The 17,772-nt window shown below is 44.7% G+C and overlaps 1 protein-coding gene across 1 annotated transcript in view; it reads left to right on the top strand.

The window, feature by feature from the left end:
- The window catches only part of LOC140453932 (dynein axonemal heavy chain 6-like), a 306,453-nt gene that overhangs the window by 194,906 nt on the left and 93,775 nt on the right, over positions 1-17,772 (top strand). The window contains exons 11-13 of the mRNA XM_072548792.1: positions 3,075-3,213; positions 7,477-7,702; positions 11,921-11,957. Coding sequence (XP_072404893.1) covers positions 3,075-3,213; positions 7,477-7,702; positions 11,921-11,957 — 402 coding nt within the window. The remainder of the gene's footprint in view (positions 1-3,074; positions 3,214-7,476; positions 7,703-11,920; positions 11,958-17,772) is intronic.

Here is a 17,772-nt window from a genome sequence, read left to right as displayed (position 1 = left end):
CTGTTCCTGTCTCACTCCTGTTCCTCTCTCGCTCCTGTTCCTGTCTTGCTCCTGTTCCTATGTTGCTCCTGTTCCTGTCTCGTTCCTATTCCTGTCTTGCTCCTGTTCCTGTCTTGCTCCTGTTCCTGTCTTCCTTCTGTTCCTGTCTCACTCCTGTTCCTATGTTGCTCCTGTTCCTGTCCTGCTCCTGTTCCTGTCCTGCTCCTGTTCCTGTCTTGTTCCTGTTCCTGTCTTCCTTCTGTTCCTGTCTCACTCCTGTTCCTATGTTGCTCCTGTTCCTGTCCTGCTCCTGTTCCTGTCCTGCTCCAGTTCCTGTCCTGCTCCTGTTCCTGTCTCGCTCCTGTTCCTGTCTCGCTCCTGTTCCTGTCTTGCTCCTGTTCCTGTCTCGCTCCTGTTCCTGTCTTGCTCCTGTTCCTGTCTTCCTTCTGTTCCTGTCTCACTCCTGTTCCTATGTTGCTCCTGTTCCTGTCTCACTCCTGTTCCTCTCTCGCTCCTGTTCCTGTCTTGCTCCTGTTCCTATGTTGCTCCTGTTCCTGTCTCGTTCCTATTCCTGTCTTGCTCCTGTTCCTGTCTTGCTCCTGTTCCTGTCTTCCTTCTGTTCCTGTCTCACTCCTGTTCCTATGTTGCTCCTGTTCCTGTCCTGCTCCTGTTCCTGTCCTGCTCCTGTTCCTGTCTTGTTCCTGTTCCTGTCTTCCTTCTGTTCCTGTCTCACTCCTGTTCCTATGTTGCTCCTGTTCCTGTCCTGCTCCTGTTCCTGTCCTGCTCCAGTTCCTGTCCTGCTCCAGTTCCTGTCCTGCTCCTGTTCCTGTCTCGCTCCTGTTCCTGTCTTGCTCCTGTTCCTGTCTTGCTCCTGTTCCTGTCTCGCTCCTGTTCCTGTCCTGCTCCTGTTCCTGTCTCGCTCCTGTTCCTGTCTTGCTCCTGTTCCTGTCTTGCTCCTGTTCCTGTCTTGCTCCTGTTCCTGTCTCGCTCCTGTTCCTGTCTTGCTCCTGTTCCTGTCTCGCTCCTGTTCCTGTCTTGCTCCTGTTCCTGTCTCGCTCCAGTTCCTGTCTCGCTCCTGTTCCTGTCCTGCTCCTGTTCCTGTCTCACTCCTGTTCCTATGTTGCTCCTGTTCCTGTCTCGCTCCTGTTCCTCTCTCGCTCCTGTTCCTGTCCTGCTCCTGTTCCTGTCCTGCTCCTGTTCCTGTCTCGCTCCTGTTTCTGTCTTGCTCCTGTTCCTGTCTTGCTCCTGTTCCTTTCTCGCTCCTGTTCCTATCCTGCTCCTGTTCCTGTCCTGCTCCTGTTCCTGTCTCGCTCCTGTTTCTGTCTTGCTCCTGTTCCTGTCTTGCTCCTGTTCCTGTCCCGCTTCTGTTCCTGTCTCGCTCCTGTTCCTGTCTTGCTCCTGTTCCTGTCCTTCTCCTGAAACAGTCTCACTCCTGTTCCTTTCTCGCTCCTGTTCCTGTCTTGTTCCTGTTCCTGTCTCGCTCCTATTCTTGTCCTTCTCCCGAAACTGTCTTGCTCCTGTTCCTTTCTCGCTCCTGTTCCTTTCTCACTCCTGTTCCTGTCTTGCTCCTGTTCCTGTCTTGCTCCTGTTCCTGTCTTCCTTCTGTTCCTGTCTCACTCCTGTTCCTATGTTGCTCCTGTTCCTGTCCTGCTCCTGTTCCTGTCCTGCTCCTGTTCCTGTCTTGCTCCTGTTCCTGTCTTGCTCCTGTTCCTGTCTCGCTCCTGTTCCTGTCTCGCTCCTGTTTCTGTCTTGCTCCTGTTCCTGTCTCGCTCCTGTTCCTCTCTCGCTCCTGTTCCTGTCCCGCTCCTGTTCCTGTCCTGCTCCTGTTCCTGTCCTGCTCCTGTTCCTGTCTCGCTCCTGTTCCTGTCCCGCTCCTGTTCCTGTCTCGCTCCTGTTCCTGTCCTGCTCCTGTTCCTGTCCTGCTCCTGTTCCTGTCTCGCTCCTGTTCCTGTCCTGCTCCTGTTCCTGTCTCGCTCCTGTTCCTGTCTCGCTCCTGTTCCTGTTTTGCTCCTGTTCCTGTCTTGCTCTTGCTCTTTTCCTTCTCCTGTTCCTGTCCTGCTTCTGTCTTGCTCCTGTTCCTGTCTCGCTCCTGTTCCTGTCTCGCTCCTGTTCCTGTCTTGCTCCTGTTCCTGTCTTGCTCCTGTTCCTGTCTCGCTCCTGTTCCTGTCTCGCTCCTGTTTCTGTCTTGCTCCTGTTCCTGTCTCGCTCCTGTTCCTCTCTCGCTCCTGTTCCTGTCCCGCTCCTGTTCCTGTCCTGCTCCTGTTCCTGTCCTGCTCCTGTTCCTGTCCTGCTCCTGTTCCTGTCTCGCTCCTGTTCCTGTCCCGCTCCTGTTCCTGTCTCGCTCCTGTTCCTGTCCTGCTCCTGTTCCTGTCCTGCTCCTGTTCCTGTCTCGCTCCTGTTCCTGTCCTGCTCCTGTTCCTGTCTCGCTCCTGTTCCTGTCTCGCTCCTGTTCCTGTTTTGCTCCTGTTCCTGTCTTGCTCTTGCTCTTTTCCTTCTCCTGTTCCTGTCCTGCTTCTGTCTTGCTCCTGTTCCTGTCTCGCTCCTGTTCCTGTCTCGCTCCTGTTCCTGTCTCGCTCCTGTTCCTGTCTCGCTCCAGTTTCTGTCTCGCTCCAGTTTCTGTCTCGCTCCAGTTCCTGTCTCGCTCCAGTTCCTGTCTCGCTCCTGTTCCTCTTTTGCTCCTGTTCCTCTTTTGCTCCTGTTCCTGTCCTGCTTCTGTTTCTATCCTGTTCCTGTTCCTGTCCTGCTCCTGCTCCTGTTCCTGGTCTTGTTGCTGTTTCTGCTGCTGCTTTTGTTGCCCCTCCTGGATGTTCTCTTGCTTCTGCTCTTCCTGCTGTTTGTGGATGTACTGGTGTTGTTGCTGATGCTATCAAAGCTGCCCTTAGTCATTATGGTTCTTATCTGAGATCCAATCAGTCACCTATTTCCATTGCTGATCATTCATAGTTCCACTGTGCAAAACAGTCATCCAAAGTTGTCAGTGTAACCTCCAATACACCTGGCTTCTCACTAGATTTATACTTAAAAGCTTGTTTGTGACAACCCTGAGTGAAATGTTTTTTGTTAATTTTTAAGTCATTGGTACCTTCTACTTTCAGCGCCCTGCCAACCCAAACAAGAGCCTACCTGGGCAAGCGCCTGCACGTCATGCAGGATTCTAAAGGTCTTAGCAGTCTCGAGAACTTGGGCGCCATTGAAAAACAGTCCTCCATTGCCAGTGGGATGGATGTCGACCAGGTAAGCGATGCTGCACAAGTTGTCTTCTCAACACAAATAGAATTGTTTTGTGAGGTGGGGGCAGATTCTGATTGCAGTCGAACAGTTGATCCTGATTTACATACTTAGAGGATAGCGTTAATGACTGAGTACTGTTTGCTTTTGTATTTGTTAATAAATGCTACCTTTGGGTAAATTAGTACTCCCGAGGTGGAAGCTCCCCAAGATTGTTTTTGGACACTATGGAACACTGAAATTTCCATTAATAAAGCACATTGCTCCCCTCTGCACCAGGCCTCTCCAAGACTTTTTCTGTTTTTATTTTAGTTTTCATGGAGCTGCAAAAGTCATGACAAACTGGACTACCCCACATTCTCTGAGGTTTTGAATATATAGGCTTGGATTCTTGTTAGTACTATCAGGTTATTGTATACTGTATTGCACTAAGATTTATTTACACTCCTTTGCAGCAACCATTTCTTGAACTAACTTTATCTACACCCCTAAGAGAGATGGCCATATAAAAAAAGCTCATATCTTGCAATAATATTACATAGCATCCCTGCTTAAAAAAAAATACAGAGAAGGAGATGATGATGTTATATTAATTTACAAGACAAGTCAGAGTAGAATGTATAATTCACCAGTCTTACTGAATATTTCTTTTGAGTGGGTTAGAGATTTAGAAAGACCAAATTAATTCTCTCAGGCCATGACTCAAATCCTATAATAGCTGATGGAGTTTGAATTCAATTAATTAATCTGGAAAATAAAGATCATCACAGGAACGGTGACTATGACAAATGTTGCAGATTGATCTGGTTTACTAAAGCCCTTTAGAAAGGGAAATGTAGAGGAGAACTCTTGTGATGCAGTGATAGTGTCACTATCTCTAGACCAGGAGACACAGGTTCAAGTCTCACCTGCTCCAGAGATGTGTAATGACACCACTGAACAGGTTGGTTAGAAAATCTTGAGGATAGGAAATGTACCATCCTTACTTAGTCTGACATACATGTGACTCCAGATCCACAATCATGTGTTTGATTTTCAAACAACCTCTGAACTAGCCAAGCAAGAAACTAATTTCAAGGAATGGCTACAGTAGGCACCTGGCAGTGGTGCCCAATTCCATTAAAGAAAAGGACACTAACTTTGCTCTACCAGTGGATTTGGTAAAACCAGCAAAATTCAGTTTCTTTTTGATTCTCACTTTCTGACTTTCAATATGTATTGGATGACCTAGGGTTGGTCTTATAAACAGCCGACATTGATGCTTGGCAACTCCTGAGGACATCTCCTCTGTATCGAGGGATGTGAGGCCCAATTGGGACTTGAATAGTTAGGTGGTTGTTTGTGACCAGCACAGATGTGTTGGGCCAAACAGTCGTTTTCTGTGCAGTAGAACTCCATTCAATCCATTCAGAATAAAAATTGGGTTTGCCTGGGCACTTCCTCCCAAGGCAAGGTAGTGATCTGGAAATTTTCAGACACATGGAACTGCCTCTCGAGTGGAAATATCTCTTTTAACACTATTTTAAAAATAACTTGTTGCCTTTAACCTTTCTGAGAAACCTTTATTTCGCTGCACAAATTGTTAATCATACAACAGGCCCCCAAACAGTGGTCTGGATGTCAGATGTAAGTTGAATCAGGAGCTGAAATTAGCCTGTTGCAAAGATGTTACGACAGTTGTTATGGGGGATTTCAACATGCAGGTAGACTGGGAGAATCAGGATGGTATTGGAGCTCAAGAAAGAGACTTTGTGGAGTGCCTCTGAGATGGATTCTTAGAACAGCTGGTGCTGGAGCCGACCAGGGAGAAGGCAATTCTGGATCTGGTATTGTGCAACGAACCAGAATTGATCAAGGACCGCAAAGTGAAGGAGCCATTGGGAAGTAGTGACCATAATGCAATAAGCTTCAATCTGCAGTTTGAGAGGGAGAGGGTACAATCGGAAGTGACAATATTTCTGTTGAATAAAGGGAACTATGGAGTTATGAGGGAGGAGCTGGCCAAAGTTCAGTGGTGCAATACCTTAGCAGGGATGACAGTGGAGGAACAATGGCAGATATTTCTGTGTATAATGCAGAAGATGCAGGATCAGTTCATTCCAAAAAGGAAGAAAAATCCTAGGAGGAGGCATGGGTGGCCGTGGCTGATGAAGGAAGTTAAGAAACGTATAAAGTTAAAAGAGAAAGAGTATAACATAGCAAAGATAAGTGGGAAAACGGAGGACTGGGAAGCTTTGAAAGAACAACAGAGGATTACTAAGAAGGAAATACGCAGGGAAAAAAATGAGGTACGAAGGTAAACTGGCCAAAAATATAAAGGAGGATAGTAAAAACTTTTTTGGGTATGTGAAAGGCAAAAAAATGGTTAAGACTAAATTGGGCCCTTGAAGACAGAAACATATATGATAGGGAACAAAGAAATGGCAGAAGAATTGAATTTATACTTCAGATCTGTGTTCACTGGGGAAGACACAAGCAATCTCCTGAGGTAACAGTGGCTGAAGGACCTGAACTTTAGCGAATTTATATTTGCCAGGAAATGGTGTTGGAGAGACTGTTAGGTCTGAAGGTTGATAAGTCCCCGGGGCCTGATGGTCTACATCCCAGGGTACTGAAGGAAGTGGCTCGAGAAATCGTGGATGTGTTGGTGATTATTTTCCAGAGTTCGATAGATTCGGGATCAGTTCCTGCAGATTGGAGGGTGGCTGATGTTGTACCACTTTTTAAGAAAGGTGGGAGAGAGAAAACAGGAAATTATAGACCAGTTAGTCTGACCTCAGTGGTGGGAAAGATGCTGGAGTCTATTATAAAGGATGAAATTACGACACATCTGGATAGTAGTAACAGGATAGGTCAGAGTCAGCATGGATTTATGAAGGGGAAATCATGCTTGACTAATCTTCTGGAATTTTTTGAGGATGTAACTCTGAAGATGGACGAGGGAGATCCAGTAGATGTAGTGTACCTGAACTTTCAGAAAGCTTTTGATAAAGTCCCACATAGGAGGTTAGTGAGCAAAATTAGGGCGCATGGTATTGGGGCAAAGTACTAACTTGGATTGAAAGTTGGTTGGCTGATAGGAAACAAAGAGTAGTGATAAACGGCTCCATTTCGGAATGGCAGGCAGTGTAGAAGATGGTATTAATAATAACATTAGCAAATTTGCTGATGATACTAAGCTGGGTGGCAGGGTGAAATGTGATGAGGATGTTAGGAGACTACAGGGTGACCTGGACAGTTTAGGTGAGTGGTCAGATGCATGGCAGATGCAGTTTAATGTGGATAAATGTATGGTTATCCACTTTAGTGGCAAGAACAGGAAGGCAAATTACTACCTAAATGGAATCAATTTAGGTAAAGGGGCAGTGCAAAGAGATCTGGGTGTTCTTGGACACCAGTCAATGAAGGTAAGCATGCAGGTACAGCAGGTAGTGAAGAAGGCTAATAGCATGCTGGCCTTCATAACAAGAGGGATTGAGTATAGAAGCAAAGAGGTTCTTCTGCAGCTGTACAGGGCCCTGGTGAGACCACACCTGGAGTACTGTGTGCAGTTCTGGTCTCCAAATTTGAGGAAAGACATTCTGGCTATTGAGGGAGTGCAGCGTACGTTCAAGAGGTCAATTCCTGGAATGGCGGGATTACCTTACACTGAAAGACTGGAGCGACTGGGCTTGTATACCCTTGAGTTTAGAAGACTGAGAGGGGATTTGATTGAGACATATAAGATTATTAAAGGATTGGACACTCTAGAGGCAGGAAACATGTTTCCGCTGATGGGTGAGTGCCGAACCAGAGGACCGAGTTTAAAAATACGGGGTAGACCATTTAGGACAGAGATGAGGAGAAACTTCTTCACCCAGACAGTGGTGGCTGTGTGGAATGCTCTGCCCCAGAGGGCAGTGGAGGCCAAGTCTCTGGATTCATTTAAGAAAGAGTTGGATAAAGCTCTCAAGGATTGTGGAATCAAGGGCTATGGAGATAAGGCAGGAACAGGATACTGACTAAGGATGATCAGCCATGATCATATTGAATGGTGGTGCAGGCTCGAAGGGCAGAATGGCCTACTCCTGCACCTATTGTCTATTGTCTATTGTCTAACCCCATCCAAGTCAATATCTTACTAAAGTGACATCTTACCTGAACCTTTGACTTATGTCCTGGGCAAACACAAGATTTCATCTGTCCAAAAACAAGACTACTAGCATGTGCTGCATTATGTTGTGTGACACTAATCTGCTAAAAGATCTGTGGTTTGTATATGTCCTGCAGGTAATCAAAGACTTTGAAAAACACACAAAGAAGAAAATGGCACCAGTGTTCATTGTAAATGTGATCCTTGACATTCCATCGAAACATGAAATCCCTTATCAAAGCAGTACAAAATCTAAATGTCGATCCTTTAATCAAGTGTGCAAGCCTGATAAAAACGAGACTTTAGAACAGTCACGGATTTCTGAAGATTCAAGGGAATTGGATTGTACGTTGGATCCAACAGGTATAAATGCTGACCTTTCCTTGCTAAGAGAATAAGGTGACTCATGGTTCAGTCTGATGTTTGACAGCTGAGACTGTATGACATATTCACACAGTAATTGTTTTACTACATCTCACAATGAATTATAGAAAGATCAAGTAATACTCACATTGGCTGACTGTCAATGAAAACCGCCGTTACTAGGTTGCTGTCAAGTACATTTAATTGTGATTTTACTATTCTGCTGGAGATAATTTGATAACTTGAGGGTCTGGGGTGTGATGTAAGGTCAGTTCTTAGCTCCTATGGGGAGAATAGGAGGTCATGGGGTTGGGCAATCAGTCCACCAGCAATACACACCCTCCTCCCCCTCTTGTATCTATGTACAGTCCATAGCATCCAGTCCAAATGTGTGTGTGTGTGTGTGTGTGTGTGTGTGTGTCTGTGTTGATCTGTGTTTGTCAGTATGTTAGTTTGTGTGCATAGACGTGGGTATTATTGAGTGTGGGGAAATGTATGAAGACAGGAAAGGTCTTGGCCACTGACTGGAGAGAAGGATAGATATCCGCGTTAGTTCCTTTGGCTCAGATTGACGGATCTACCCCAATCAGGCAATCACAGGCTAACAACAGCCTTTCCACCATCAGGCTTCCAGGGGTGGGACATCCCACCTGTTACGGGGTTGCTGGCCAATCAGAGATTGGTGGAACTTTTAATTGGCAATGCCATTGCAGAGAAAGTAGCTAATGTGTGAAATACATTCACCAGAGAGCCAGGAGCTGCAGAGTGAGTGACCCAGTGTGAGAGAGGGGGTTCATGGGATGGAGGTTACAGAGAAGGATGGACAGCAAGGCCAGTTCACAATGGAGAAACAGGCCCAGGAATATCCGTCGTGTTGGTAAACTGAATGAAAGGATGAAGCAGCCCAACAGTGTGACATTAATTACTCAAAACCAGTCTCCCAAAGCAACCTTCAGTCCAGTGCTGGTTCCAGCCTGCATGGAAACTCTCCTACACTCCCACCACAACACCAGATGATGAACATGGTCATTTTCACCGTGAAAGACAACAAGAAGAAGATGTTAAAGTGCTGTTTGTATGCTGGCTGTGAAGAGGTGTTTTGTTAGTGTTTAGCTGTTGGTGAACTTGCAGCATGGGTTGGTACCTGGGACTTTGATGTTGTGGCCATTTTGAAGACATAGATAGAGCAGGGACAGGAATGGTTATTGCAGGTTCTGAGGGTTAACTGTTTCAGTAAGGTCAGGGAAGGTGGTAAAAGAGGGAGAGGTGTGACATTGTTAGTCAAGGACAGCATTACGGTGGCAGAAAGGACTTGTCCACTGAGGTGGTATGAGCTGAGGTTAGAAACAGGAAAGGAGAGGTCACCCTGTTGGGAGTTTTCTATAGGCCTCCAAATCGTTCCAGAGACGTAGAGGAAAGGATTGCAAAGGTGATTTTGGATAGGAGCAACAGTAATAGCGTATTTGTTATTGGGGTCTTTAAGTTTCCAAATATTGACTGGTAACATTATAGTCTGAGTACTTTAGTTGGGTCAGTTTTTGTCCAATGTGTGCAGGAGGGTTTCCTGACACAGTATGTAGATAAGCCAATAAGAGGCGAGGCCACATTGGATTTGGTACTGGGTAATGAACCAGACCAGTTGTTAGATTTGGAGGTAGGTGAGCACTTTGGTGATAATGACCATAGCTGAAAATGTGTTGCTGGAAAAGCGCAGCAGGTCAGGCAGCATCCAAGGAGCAGGGGAATCGACGTTTCGGGCGTGAGCCCTTCTTCAGAAATATTCCTGAAGAAGGGCTCATGCCCGAAATATCGATTCTCCTGCTCCTTGGATGCTGCCTGACCCGCTGCGCTTTTTCAGCAACACATTTTCAGCTCTGATCTCCAGCATTTGCAGTCCTCACTTTCTCCTGATAGTGACCATAATTCGGTTACGATTACTTTGGTGATGCAAAGGGACAGGTATATACCGCAGGGCAAGAGTTACAGCTGGGGAAAGGCAATTCTGATGAAATTAGGTGAGATTTAGGATGCATGGGATGGGGAAGGAAACTGCAGGGGATGGGCACAATTGAAATGTGGAGCTTATTCAAGGAACAGCTACTGCGTGTACTTGATAAGTATGTACCTGTCAGACAGGGAGGAAGTGGTCGAATGAGGCAACTGCAGTTTAGTAAAGGAGTTGAACCTCTTGCTAAGAGGAAGAAGGAGGCTTATGTAAAGATGAGATGTGAAGGCTCAGTTAGGGCACTTTAGATTTACAAGTTAGCCAGGAAAGACCTAAAGAGAGCGCTAATAAGAGCCAGGAGGAGACATGAGAAGTCATTGGTGGATAGGATCAAGGAAAACCCTAAAGCCTTCTATAGGTATATCAGGAATAAAAGAATGCCGTGAGTAAGATGAGGGCCAAACAATGATAGTAGTGGGAAGTTGTGCGTGAAGTCCGAAGAGATAGGAGAGGTGCTAACTGAATATTTTTCAGCAGTATTCACACAGGAAAAAGACAATGTTGTCAAGGAGAATACTGAGATACAGGCTATTAAGCTTGACGGGATTGATGTACGTAAGGAGGGAGATGTTAGCAATTCTGGAAAGTGTGAAATTAGATAAAACCCCTGGGCTGGATGGGATTTATCCTAGAATTCTCTGGGAAGCCAGGGAGAAGATTGCAGAGCCTTTGGCTTTGATCTTTATGTCGCCATTGTCCATAGGAATAGTGCCAGAGACGGGAAGTTAGCAAACGTTGTTCCCTTGTTCAAGAAGGGAAGTAGAGACAACACTGGAAATTATAGACCAGTGAGCCTTACTTCAGTTGTGGGCAAGGTTTTGGAAAGGATTATAAGAGATAGTATTTATAATCTTTAGGAAAGGAATAATTTAATTAGGAATAGTCAGCACAGTTTTGTGAAGGGTAGGTCGTGCCTCACAAACCTTATTGAGTTCTTTGAGAAGGCGACCAAACAGGTGGATGAGGGTAAAGCGGTTGATATGGTGCATATGGATTTCAGTAAGGCATTTGATAAGGTTCCCCATTGTAGGCTACTGGAGACATGGAATTGAGGTTGATTTAGCGGTTTGGATCTGAAATTGGCTAGTTGTAAGAAGACAGAGGGTAATAAGAAGACATACTGTAAGGATCTGTTTTGGGACCACTGCTGTTTGTCATTTTTATAAATGACTTGGATGAGGGCATCAAAGGATGGGTTAGTAAATTCGCTGATGACACTAAAGTCAGTGGAGTTTTCGACAGTGCTGAAGGATGTTGCAGGTTACAGAGGGACCTGGATAAACTGTAGAGCTGGGCTGAGAGGTGGCAAATAGAGTTTAATGCAGAAAAGTGTGAGGTGATTCACTTTGGAAGGAATAACAGGTATACAAAATACTGGGCTAATGATAAGATTCTTGGTAGTGTGGATGAGCAGAGATCTCAGTGTCCATGTACATAGATCCCTGAACGTTGCCACCCAAGTTGATAGGGTTGTTAAGAAGGCGTACAGTGTGTAAGCTTTTATTGGTAGAGGGATTGAGTTTTAGACCCATATGGTCATGCTGCAGCTGTACAAAACTCTGGTGTGGCTCCACTTGGAGTATTTTGTGCAGTTCTGGTCACCGCATTATAGGAAGCATGTGGAAGCTTCGGAAAGGGTGCAGAGGAGATTTACTAGGATGTTGGCTGGTATGGAGGGCAGGTCTTATGAGGAAAGGCTGAGGGACTTGAGGCTGTTTTCATTAGAGAAAAGAAGGTTAAGAGGTGATTTAATGGAGGCATACAAGATGATCAGAGGGGAGATAGGATGGACAGTGAGAGCCTTTTTCCTCAGATGATGATGGCTAACATGAGGAGACATAGCTTTAAATCGAAGGGGTGATAGATATACGACAGATGTCAGAGGTAGGTTCTTTACTCAGAGAGTGGCAAGAGTGTGGAATGCACTCCCTGCAATGGTAGTGGACTTTCTAACATTAGGGTCATTGGATAAGTATATGGCTTATAATGGAATAGTGTTGGTTAGATGGGCTTTAGATTGGCTTCACAGGTCAGCACAACATTGAGGGTCAAAGGACCTGTACTGAGATGTAATGTTTTATATTCTGTTTACAGGAAACAAATGACTTATCAAATGATGAATAAGTTTTGAACAGCTCATTGGCTATATTTAGTGTAGTTGCCTCTGCAGATCTTAGGAAACCTCTAACTGTAATGTTTGTTTGTTTCTGCAGAAAGTGACATTGAAATTGAAGACAATGTAGATGACAGGTAAATGACAAAAGCAATAAATTTCACTTGTTCAATTTTATCAATCATCGGAAACGACTTTCCAGGAGTGTCAGAGCACTGATCAAAAGACATTCCCATTGGATATGACTCGGCCAGGTCTTACTCATCCCTAAATTATAATGGTGGTGGTGAAAAGGTGATGGTCAGCTGTCTTGAACTGCTGTAGGCCTTTGGGTATCAGAAATCCTACAATACTGTTTGGGAAGGAGTTTCAGGATTTTAGAAACATAGACAATAGGAGCAGGAGTAGGCCATTTGACCCCTCAAACCTGTACTGCCATTCAGTATGACCACTGAGCAAAATGCCCTAATCCTGCATTCCCCTGTATACTTGATCCCTTTATCCACAAGATCTATGTCTACCTCCTTATTGAAAACACAGAATGTTTTGGTTTCAACCACTTTCTGTGGTAGTGAATTCAACAGGCTCACCACGCCCTGCGTGAAGAAATTTCTCCCCATTTCAGTTGTAAAAGGTCTTTTCTTTGTCTTTAAACTATGACCCCTGGTTCTAGAATTTCCATTGGGAACATATTTACTGCATCTAACCTGTCTGGACTCAAAACATTGAACATAGAACAGCACAGCATGGGAACAGGCCCTTCAGCCCACCATGTAGAGCTGCAACATGATTTGCCAACTTTTATGCCTGAACAATGAAGGCGGTTCACCTTCTTTACCACCTTATCCACCTGTGTTGCAACTATCAGGGAGCTATAAACTTGTACCCACAATCCCTCTGTATATCAATGCTCTTAAGGGTCCTGCCATTTAAGTGTACTTTCCTCTTCATTTCACCTCCCAAAAAGCATCAGCTCACACTTGTCCAGATTAAATGCCATATGTTTTTTTCTCTAACCAACTTTCCAATTGATCTATATCCTCTGTATCCTTTAACAGCATTCCTCACTATCCACAACTCCACCTATTCACGAACTTACTAATCAGACCACCTACATTTTCTTCCAAATCATTAAGGACCTCACCTACTTCCTCTGGCTCCATGCATAAATTCCCTCCTTGTCCTTTAGAGGACCAACCCTTCCCTTAGTTACCTCTTGCTCACAATATACATATGAAGTGCTTTGGGATTCTCCTTAATCCTACTTGCCAAGAACATTTCATGGCAAGTGTTAAGAGGGATTTTAGCCTTCCTAATTGCTTGTTTCTAGCTCTGTTAGAATTTCACGGGTTTCGATGCGAATCCCCTCATCCTTCCAAACTCCAGCGAATACAATCCTAACCAACTCAATTTCCCCTCGTATATCAATCCTGCCTTCCCAATAATCAATCTGGTAAACCTTTGCTTCACTCTCTTCATAGCAAGAACATCCTTCTATAGATAGTGAGACCAAAACTGCATGCAATATTCAAAGTGTGGCTTCACCAGTGTCCTGCATATTTACAGCAAGATATCATTGTTCCTAGACTCATATCCTCTCGCAATGAAGGCCATCATGCAATTTGCCTTCCAAAGAGTAACCCACCCAGACAAATTTCCCTACCGTATTACCCTATATTTGCTCATAACTAATGCACCTAGCCAACCTGAACACTATGGACAATTTAGCATTGACCAACTCACCTAACCTGCACATCTTTGGACTGCGGGAGGAAACCCACGCAGACACAGGGAGAATGTGCAAACTCAACACAGACAGTCGCCCGAGGCTGGAATTGAACCCGAGTCTCTGGCGGTGTGAAGCAGCTGTGCTAACCACTGAGCCACGATGCCACCCGAGTTGATAGAAAGAAGGAGTTTCATCCGGGTAAGTGTGAGATGCTGTATTTTGGGAGATCAAATGTTAAGATAAAATATACAGTTAGTGGCAGGACCCTGAACAGCATTGATATACGGAGGGATCTATAGCTCCCTGAAAGTGGCCACACAATGAGACAGGTTGGTAAAGAACGCATATGGCATGCTTGCCTTTATTGGTCAGGAAATTGAGTACAAGAGTCAGGATGTCATGTTGCAGCTTTGCAAGCCTTAGGTTAGGCTACACAGAGAGTATTGTGTTCAATCCTGGTCGCCACATTACAGGAAGGATGTCATAGAGTCATAGATTTGTACAGCACAGAAACAGACCCTTCAGTCCAACTCTTCAATGCTAACCAGTATCCTAAATTAATCCAGTCCCATTTGCCAGCATTTATCTCATATTACTCTAAATCCTTCTATTCATATACCCATTCCAGAATCCTTCTAAAAGTTGTAATTGTACCAGCCTCCACCACTTCCTTTGGCAACTCACTCCATACATGCACCACCCTCTGCATGAAAATTTTGGACTCTCCCACCCCGGGGAAAAGACCTTGGCTATTCACCCTATCCATGCCCCTCATGACTTTATAGACCTCTACAAGGTCACCGCTCAGCCTCTGATGCACCAGGGAAAATAACCCCAGCCTATTCAGCTCTCCCTCTAGCTCAAACCCTCCAACCCCCTGTAAGTCTTTTCTGAACCCTTTCAAGTTTCACAACATCCTTCCTATAGCAGGGAAACCAGAATTCAATCTAATATTTCAAACATGGCCTTAACAATGTCTTGTATATCAGCCACATTACCTTCTAACACCTATACTTAATGCACTTACCAATAAAGGCAAGGATACTTTGAGGAACTGACAAGGTAAGGGAACCGTGGTTTACTACAGAACTTGCATCTCTTGTTAAGTGGAAGAAGGAGGCTAATGTGACGATGAGGCAAGATGGTTCAGATAAGGCGATGGAGAGTTCTAGATTAGCGAGGAAGGATTTAAAGAGACAGTTAAGAAGAGCAAAGTGAGGACATGAGCAGTCTTTAGCAGGTAGAATAAAGGAGAACTCTAAAGCTTTCCAAAGGCATGTGAGGAATAAAAGGATGACTAGTGTAGGAATAGAACCAGTCAAAGACAGAAGTGGAAATTGTGTGTGGACTCTGTGGAGATCGGAGAGCTGCTAAATGGATATTTCTCATCGGTTTTCACTCAGGAAAAGGAGAATATTGTAGAGGAGAAGAATGAGATATGAGATCTTAGACTAGAAGGGATCAAGGTTAGTAAGGAAGAGGTGTTATCAATTCTAGAAGGAGTGAAAGTAGATAATTCCCTTGGCTGGGTGGGATTTATCCGCGGATTCCCTAGGAAGCTAGGGAGGAGATGGCGGAGCCTTTGGCTTTGATCTTTGAGTCGTCATTGTCTACAGGTTTAGTACCAGAGGACTGGGGGATTGCAAATGTTGTGCCCTTGTTCAAGAAGAGCAGGAGAGATGACCCAGGTAATTATAGACCAGTGAGCCTTAGTTCTGTTTAAGGAAAAGTTTTGGAAAGGATTATAAGAGATAGGATTTATAGTCATCTAGCAAGCAGCAATTTGATTTCAGATAGTCAACATGGTTTCGTCAAGGGTAGGTTGTGTCTCACAAACCTCATTGAGTTTTTTGAGCAAGTGACCAAGGTAGGGCAGTTGACGTGGTGTACATGGACTTCAGTAAAGCCTTTGATAAGGTTCCACATGGTAGGCTGTTGGAGAAAATGCAGAGGTATGGATTTGAGGGTAATTTAGCAGTTTGGATTAGAAACTGGCTTTCTGAAAGAAGGTAGCGAGTGGTGGTTGATGGAAAATATTCATCCTGGAGTCTGGTTACTAGTGGTGTGCCACAAGGATCTGTTTTGTGACCACTGCTGTTATAAATGAATTAGATGCAGGCATAGGCAGATGACAATAAAGTCGGTGGAGTAGTGGATAGTATGGAAGAGTGATACAGGTTGCTGGGGGACTTGGATAAACTGCAGAATTGGGTTGAGAGGTGGCAAATGGAGTTCAATGCAGCCAAATGTGAGGTGATGCATTTTAGGAAGAATAACAGGAAGGCAGAGTACTGGGTCAATGGAAAGATTCTTGGTAGTGAGGATGTGCAGAAGGATCTTGGAGTCCATGTACATAGACCCCTGAAAGTTGCTACCCAGGTTGATAGTGCTGTTAAGAAGGCATACAGTGTGTTAGGTTTCATTGGGAGAGGGATTGAGTTCCGGAGCCGCAATATCATGCTGCAACTATACAAACCTTGGTGCGGCCACACTTGGAATATTGTGTACAGTTCTGTTGCCATATTTCGGGAAGAATGTGGAAGCATTGGAAAAGGTGAAGAGGAGATTTACCAGGACGTTGCCTGGTCTGGAGGGAAGGTCTTATGAAGAAAGGCTGAGAGACTTGGGTCTGTTCTCATTGGAAAGAAGAAGGCTAAGAGGGGATTTGATAGAGACATACAAGATGATCAGAGGATTAGATAGGGTAGACAGTGAAGGTCGTTTTCCTAAGATGATGACATCAGCTTGGGCGAGGGGGCATAACTACAAATTGAGGGGTGATAGATTTAAGACAGATGTCAGAGGCAGGTTCTTTACTTAGAGAGTGGTAAGGGTGTGGAATGCCCTACCTGCCAATGTAGTTAACTCAGCCACATTAGGGAGATTTAAACAATCCTTAGATAAGCACATGGATGATGATGGGATAGTGTAGGGAGATGAGCTTAGATTAGTTTATAAGTCGGCACAACATTGAGTGCCAAAGGGCCTGTTGTGTGCTGTATTGTTCGATGTTCTACGTTCTATATCAAACACCTTCTTCACTATCCTATCTACAGTCGACTCCACTTTCAAGGAACTATGAACTTGCATTCCAATGTCTCTTTATTCAGCAACAGTCCCCAGGACTTTATATGTGGAGGCTTTAGAGGGGGTGCAGAAGCATGCTGCCTTGATTAGAGGGTATGAGCTCTGAGGAAGGGCTGGAAAATCTCGGGTTGTTTTCTCTGGAGCAGCAAATGTTGAGGGGAGAATTGTTAGATAAGGGCGCCAGTCCGAACCTTTTTCCCAGTGTTGAAATGCCTAATACTCAAAGGCTTGCATTTAAGGTGAATGGATGAAAGTTCCAAAGAGATGTGAGAGGCAAGTTTTTTACACAGAGAGTAGTCGGAGCGTGCTACCAGGGGTGATGGTGGATGCAGATACAGTAGGGGCACTTAAAGGACTTAAAGATAAGCATGTGAATATGCAAGCAATGGAGAGGTATAGACCAAGGGCAGGCATGTTCAGCAGAACACTGTGGGCTGAAGGGCCTGTTACTGTGCTGTACTGTTCCATGTTCTATGTAAAGCATGAACCAGATCACTGTACTGAGCAGGAATTACTATTTAGTATAAGTAATTAGATTCTAGCCACAGCTAAACAGTTACAAACTATTCCTATATAATATTACTAATCAAAAGTCTGATCCTTGTCTCAACTTTCGCTTACATACACAGAGAGTATGGGCAGAGAGGGCAGATGGGAAAGACAATTCAGTCGACTTGGTTTCCAGGTTCCCTTGTTCAGATCATCCTTATCATTTTTCTGGCCAGCATTTTGCATCAGCAGTCTTTCTCCAGATGTTTCCATGGTTTGCAAAAGATACAGAGGCCTGGTATTCTGATGAAAGGTCTCTGCCTTATCAGTTAAAGGTCACAGCGTACAACGGTTGCAAGAAAGATAAATGATTTTTTTTCAAGTTTACAGTGAGTTTTACTGCAGAGAATTGTCAGTCGCTGATTCATTCAATATTCTCAAGGCTGAGATAGACAGATATGAGGGTAAGACAGGAAAATGGATCTGAGAATGATCAGATCAGCCATGATTTCATTGATTGGTAGAGCAGACTTAATGGGATGAATGGCCTACTTCTGCTCCTATGTCAATGACCAGTGAATATCAGAGAAGGAAAGGCTATGAAGTGACCCTGTGAGGTGAACGTTGGGAGTAGTGGGGGTGGGGGG

This window comes from Chiloscyllium punctatum, chromosome 3, assembly GCF_047496795.1.
Source record: "Chiloscyllium punctatum isolate Juve2018m chromosome 3, sChiPun1.3, whole genome shotgun sequence".
In the NCBI taxonomy this organism is placed as follows: Eukaryota; Metazoa; Chordata; class Chondrichthyes; order Orectolobiformes; family Hemiscylliidae; genus Chiloscyllium; species Chiloscyllium punctatum.
The sequence above is the reverse complement of the archived record's forward strand: the minus strand, read 5'-3'. Positions and strand labels throughout refer to the sequence as shown.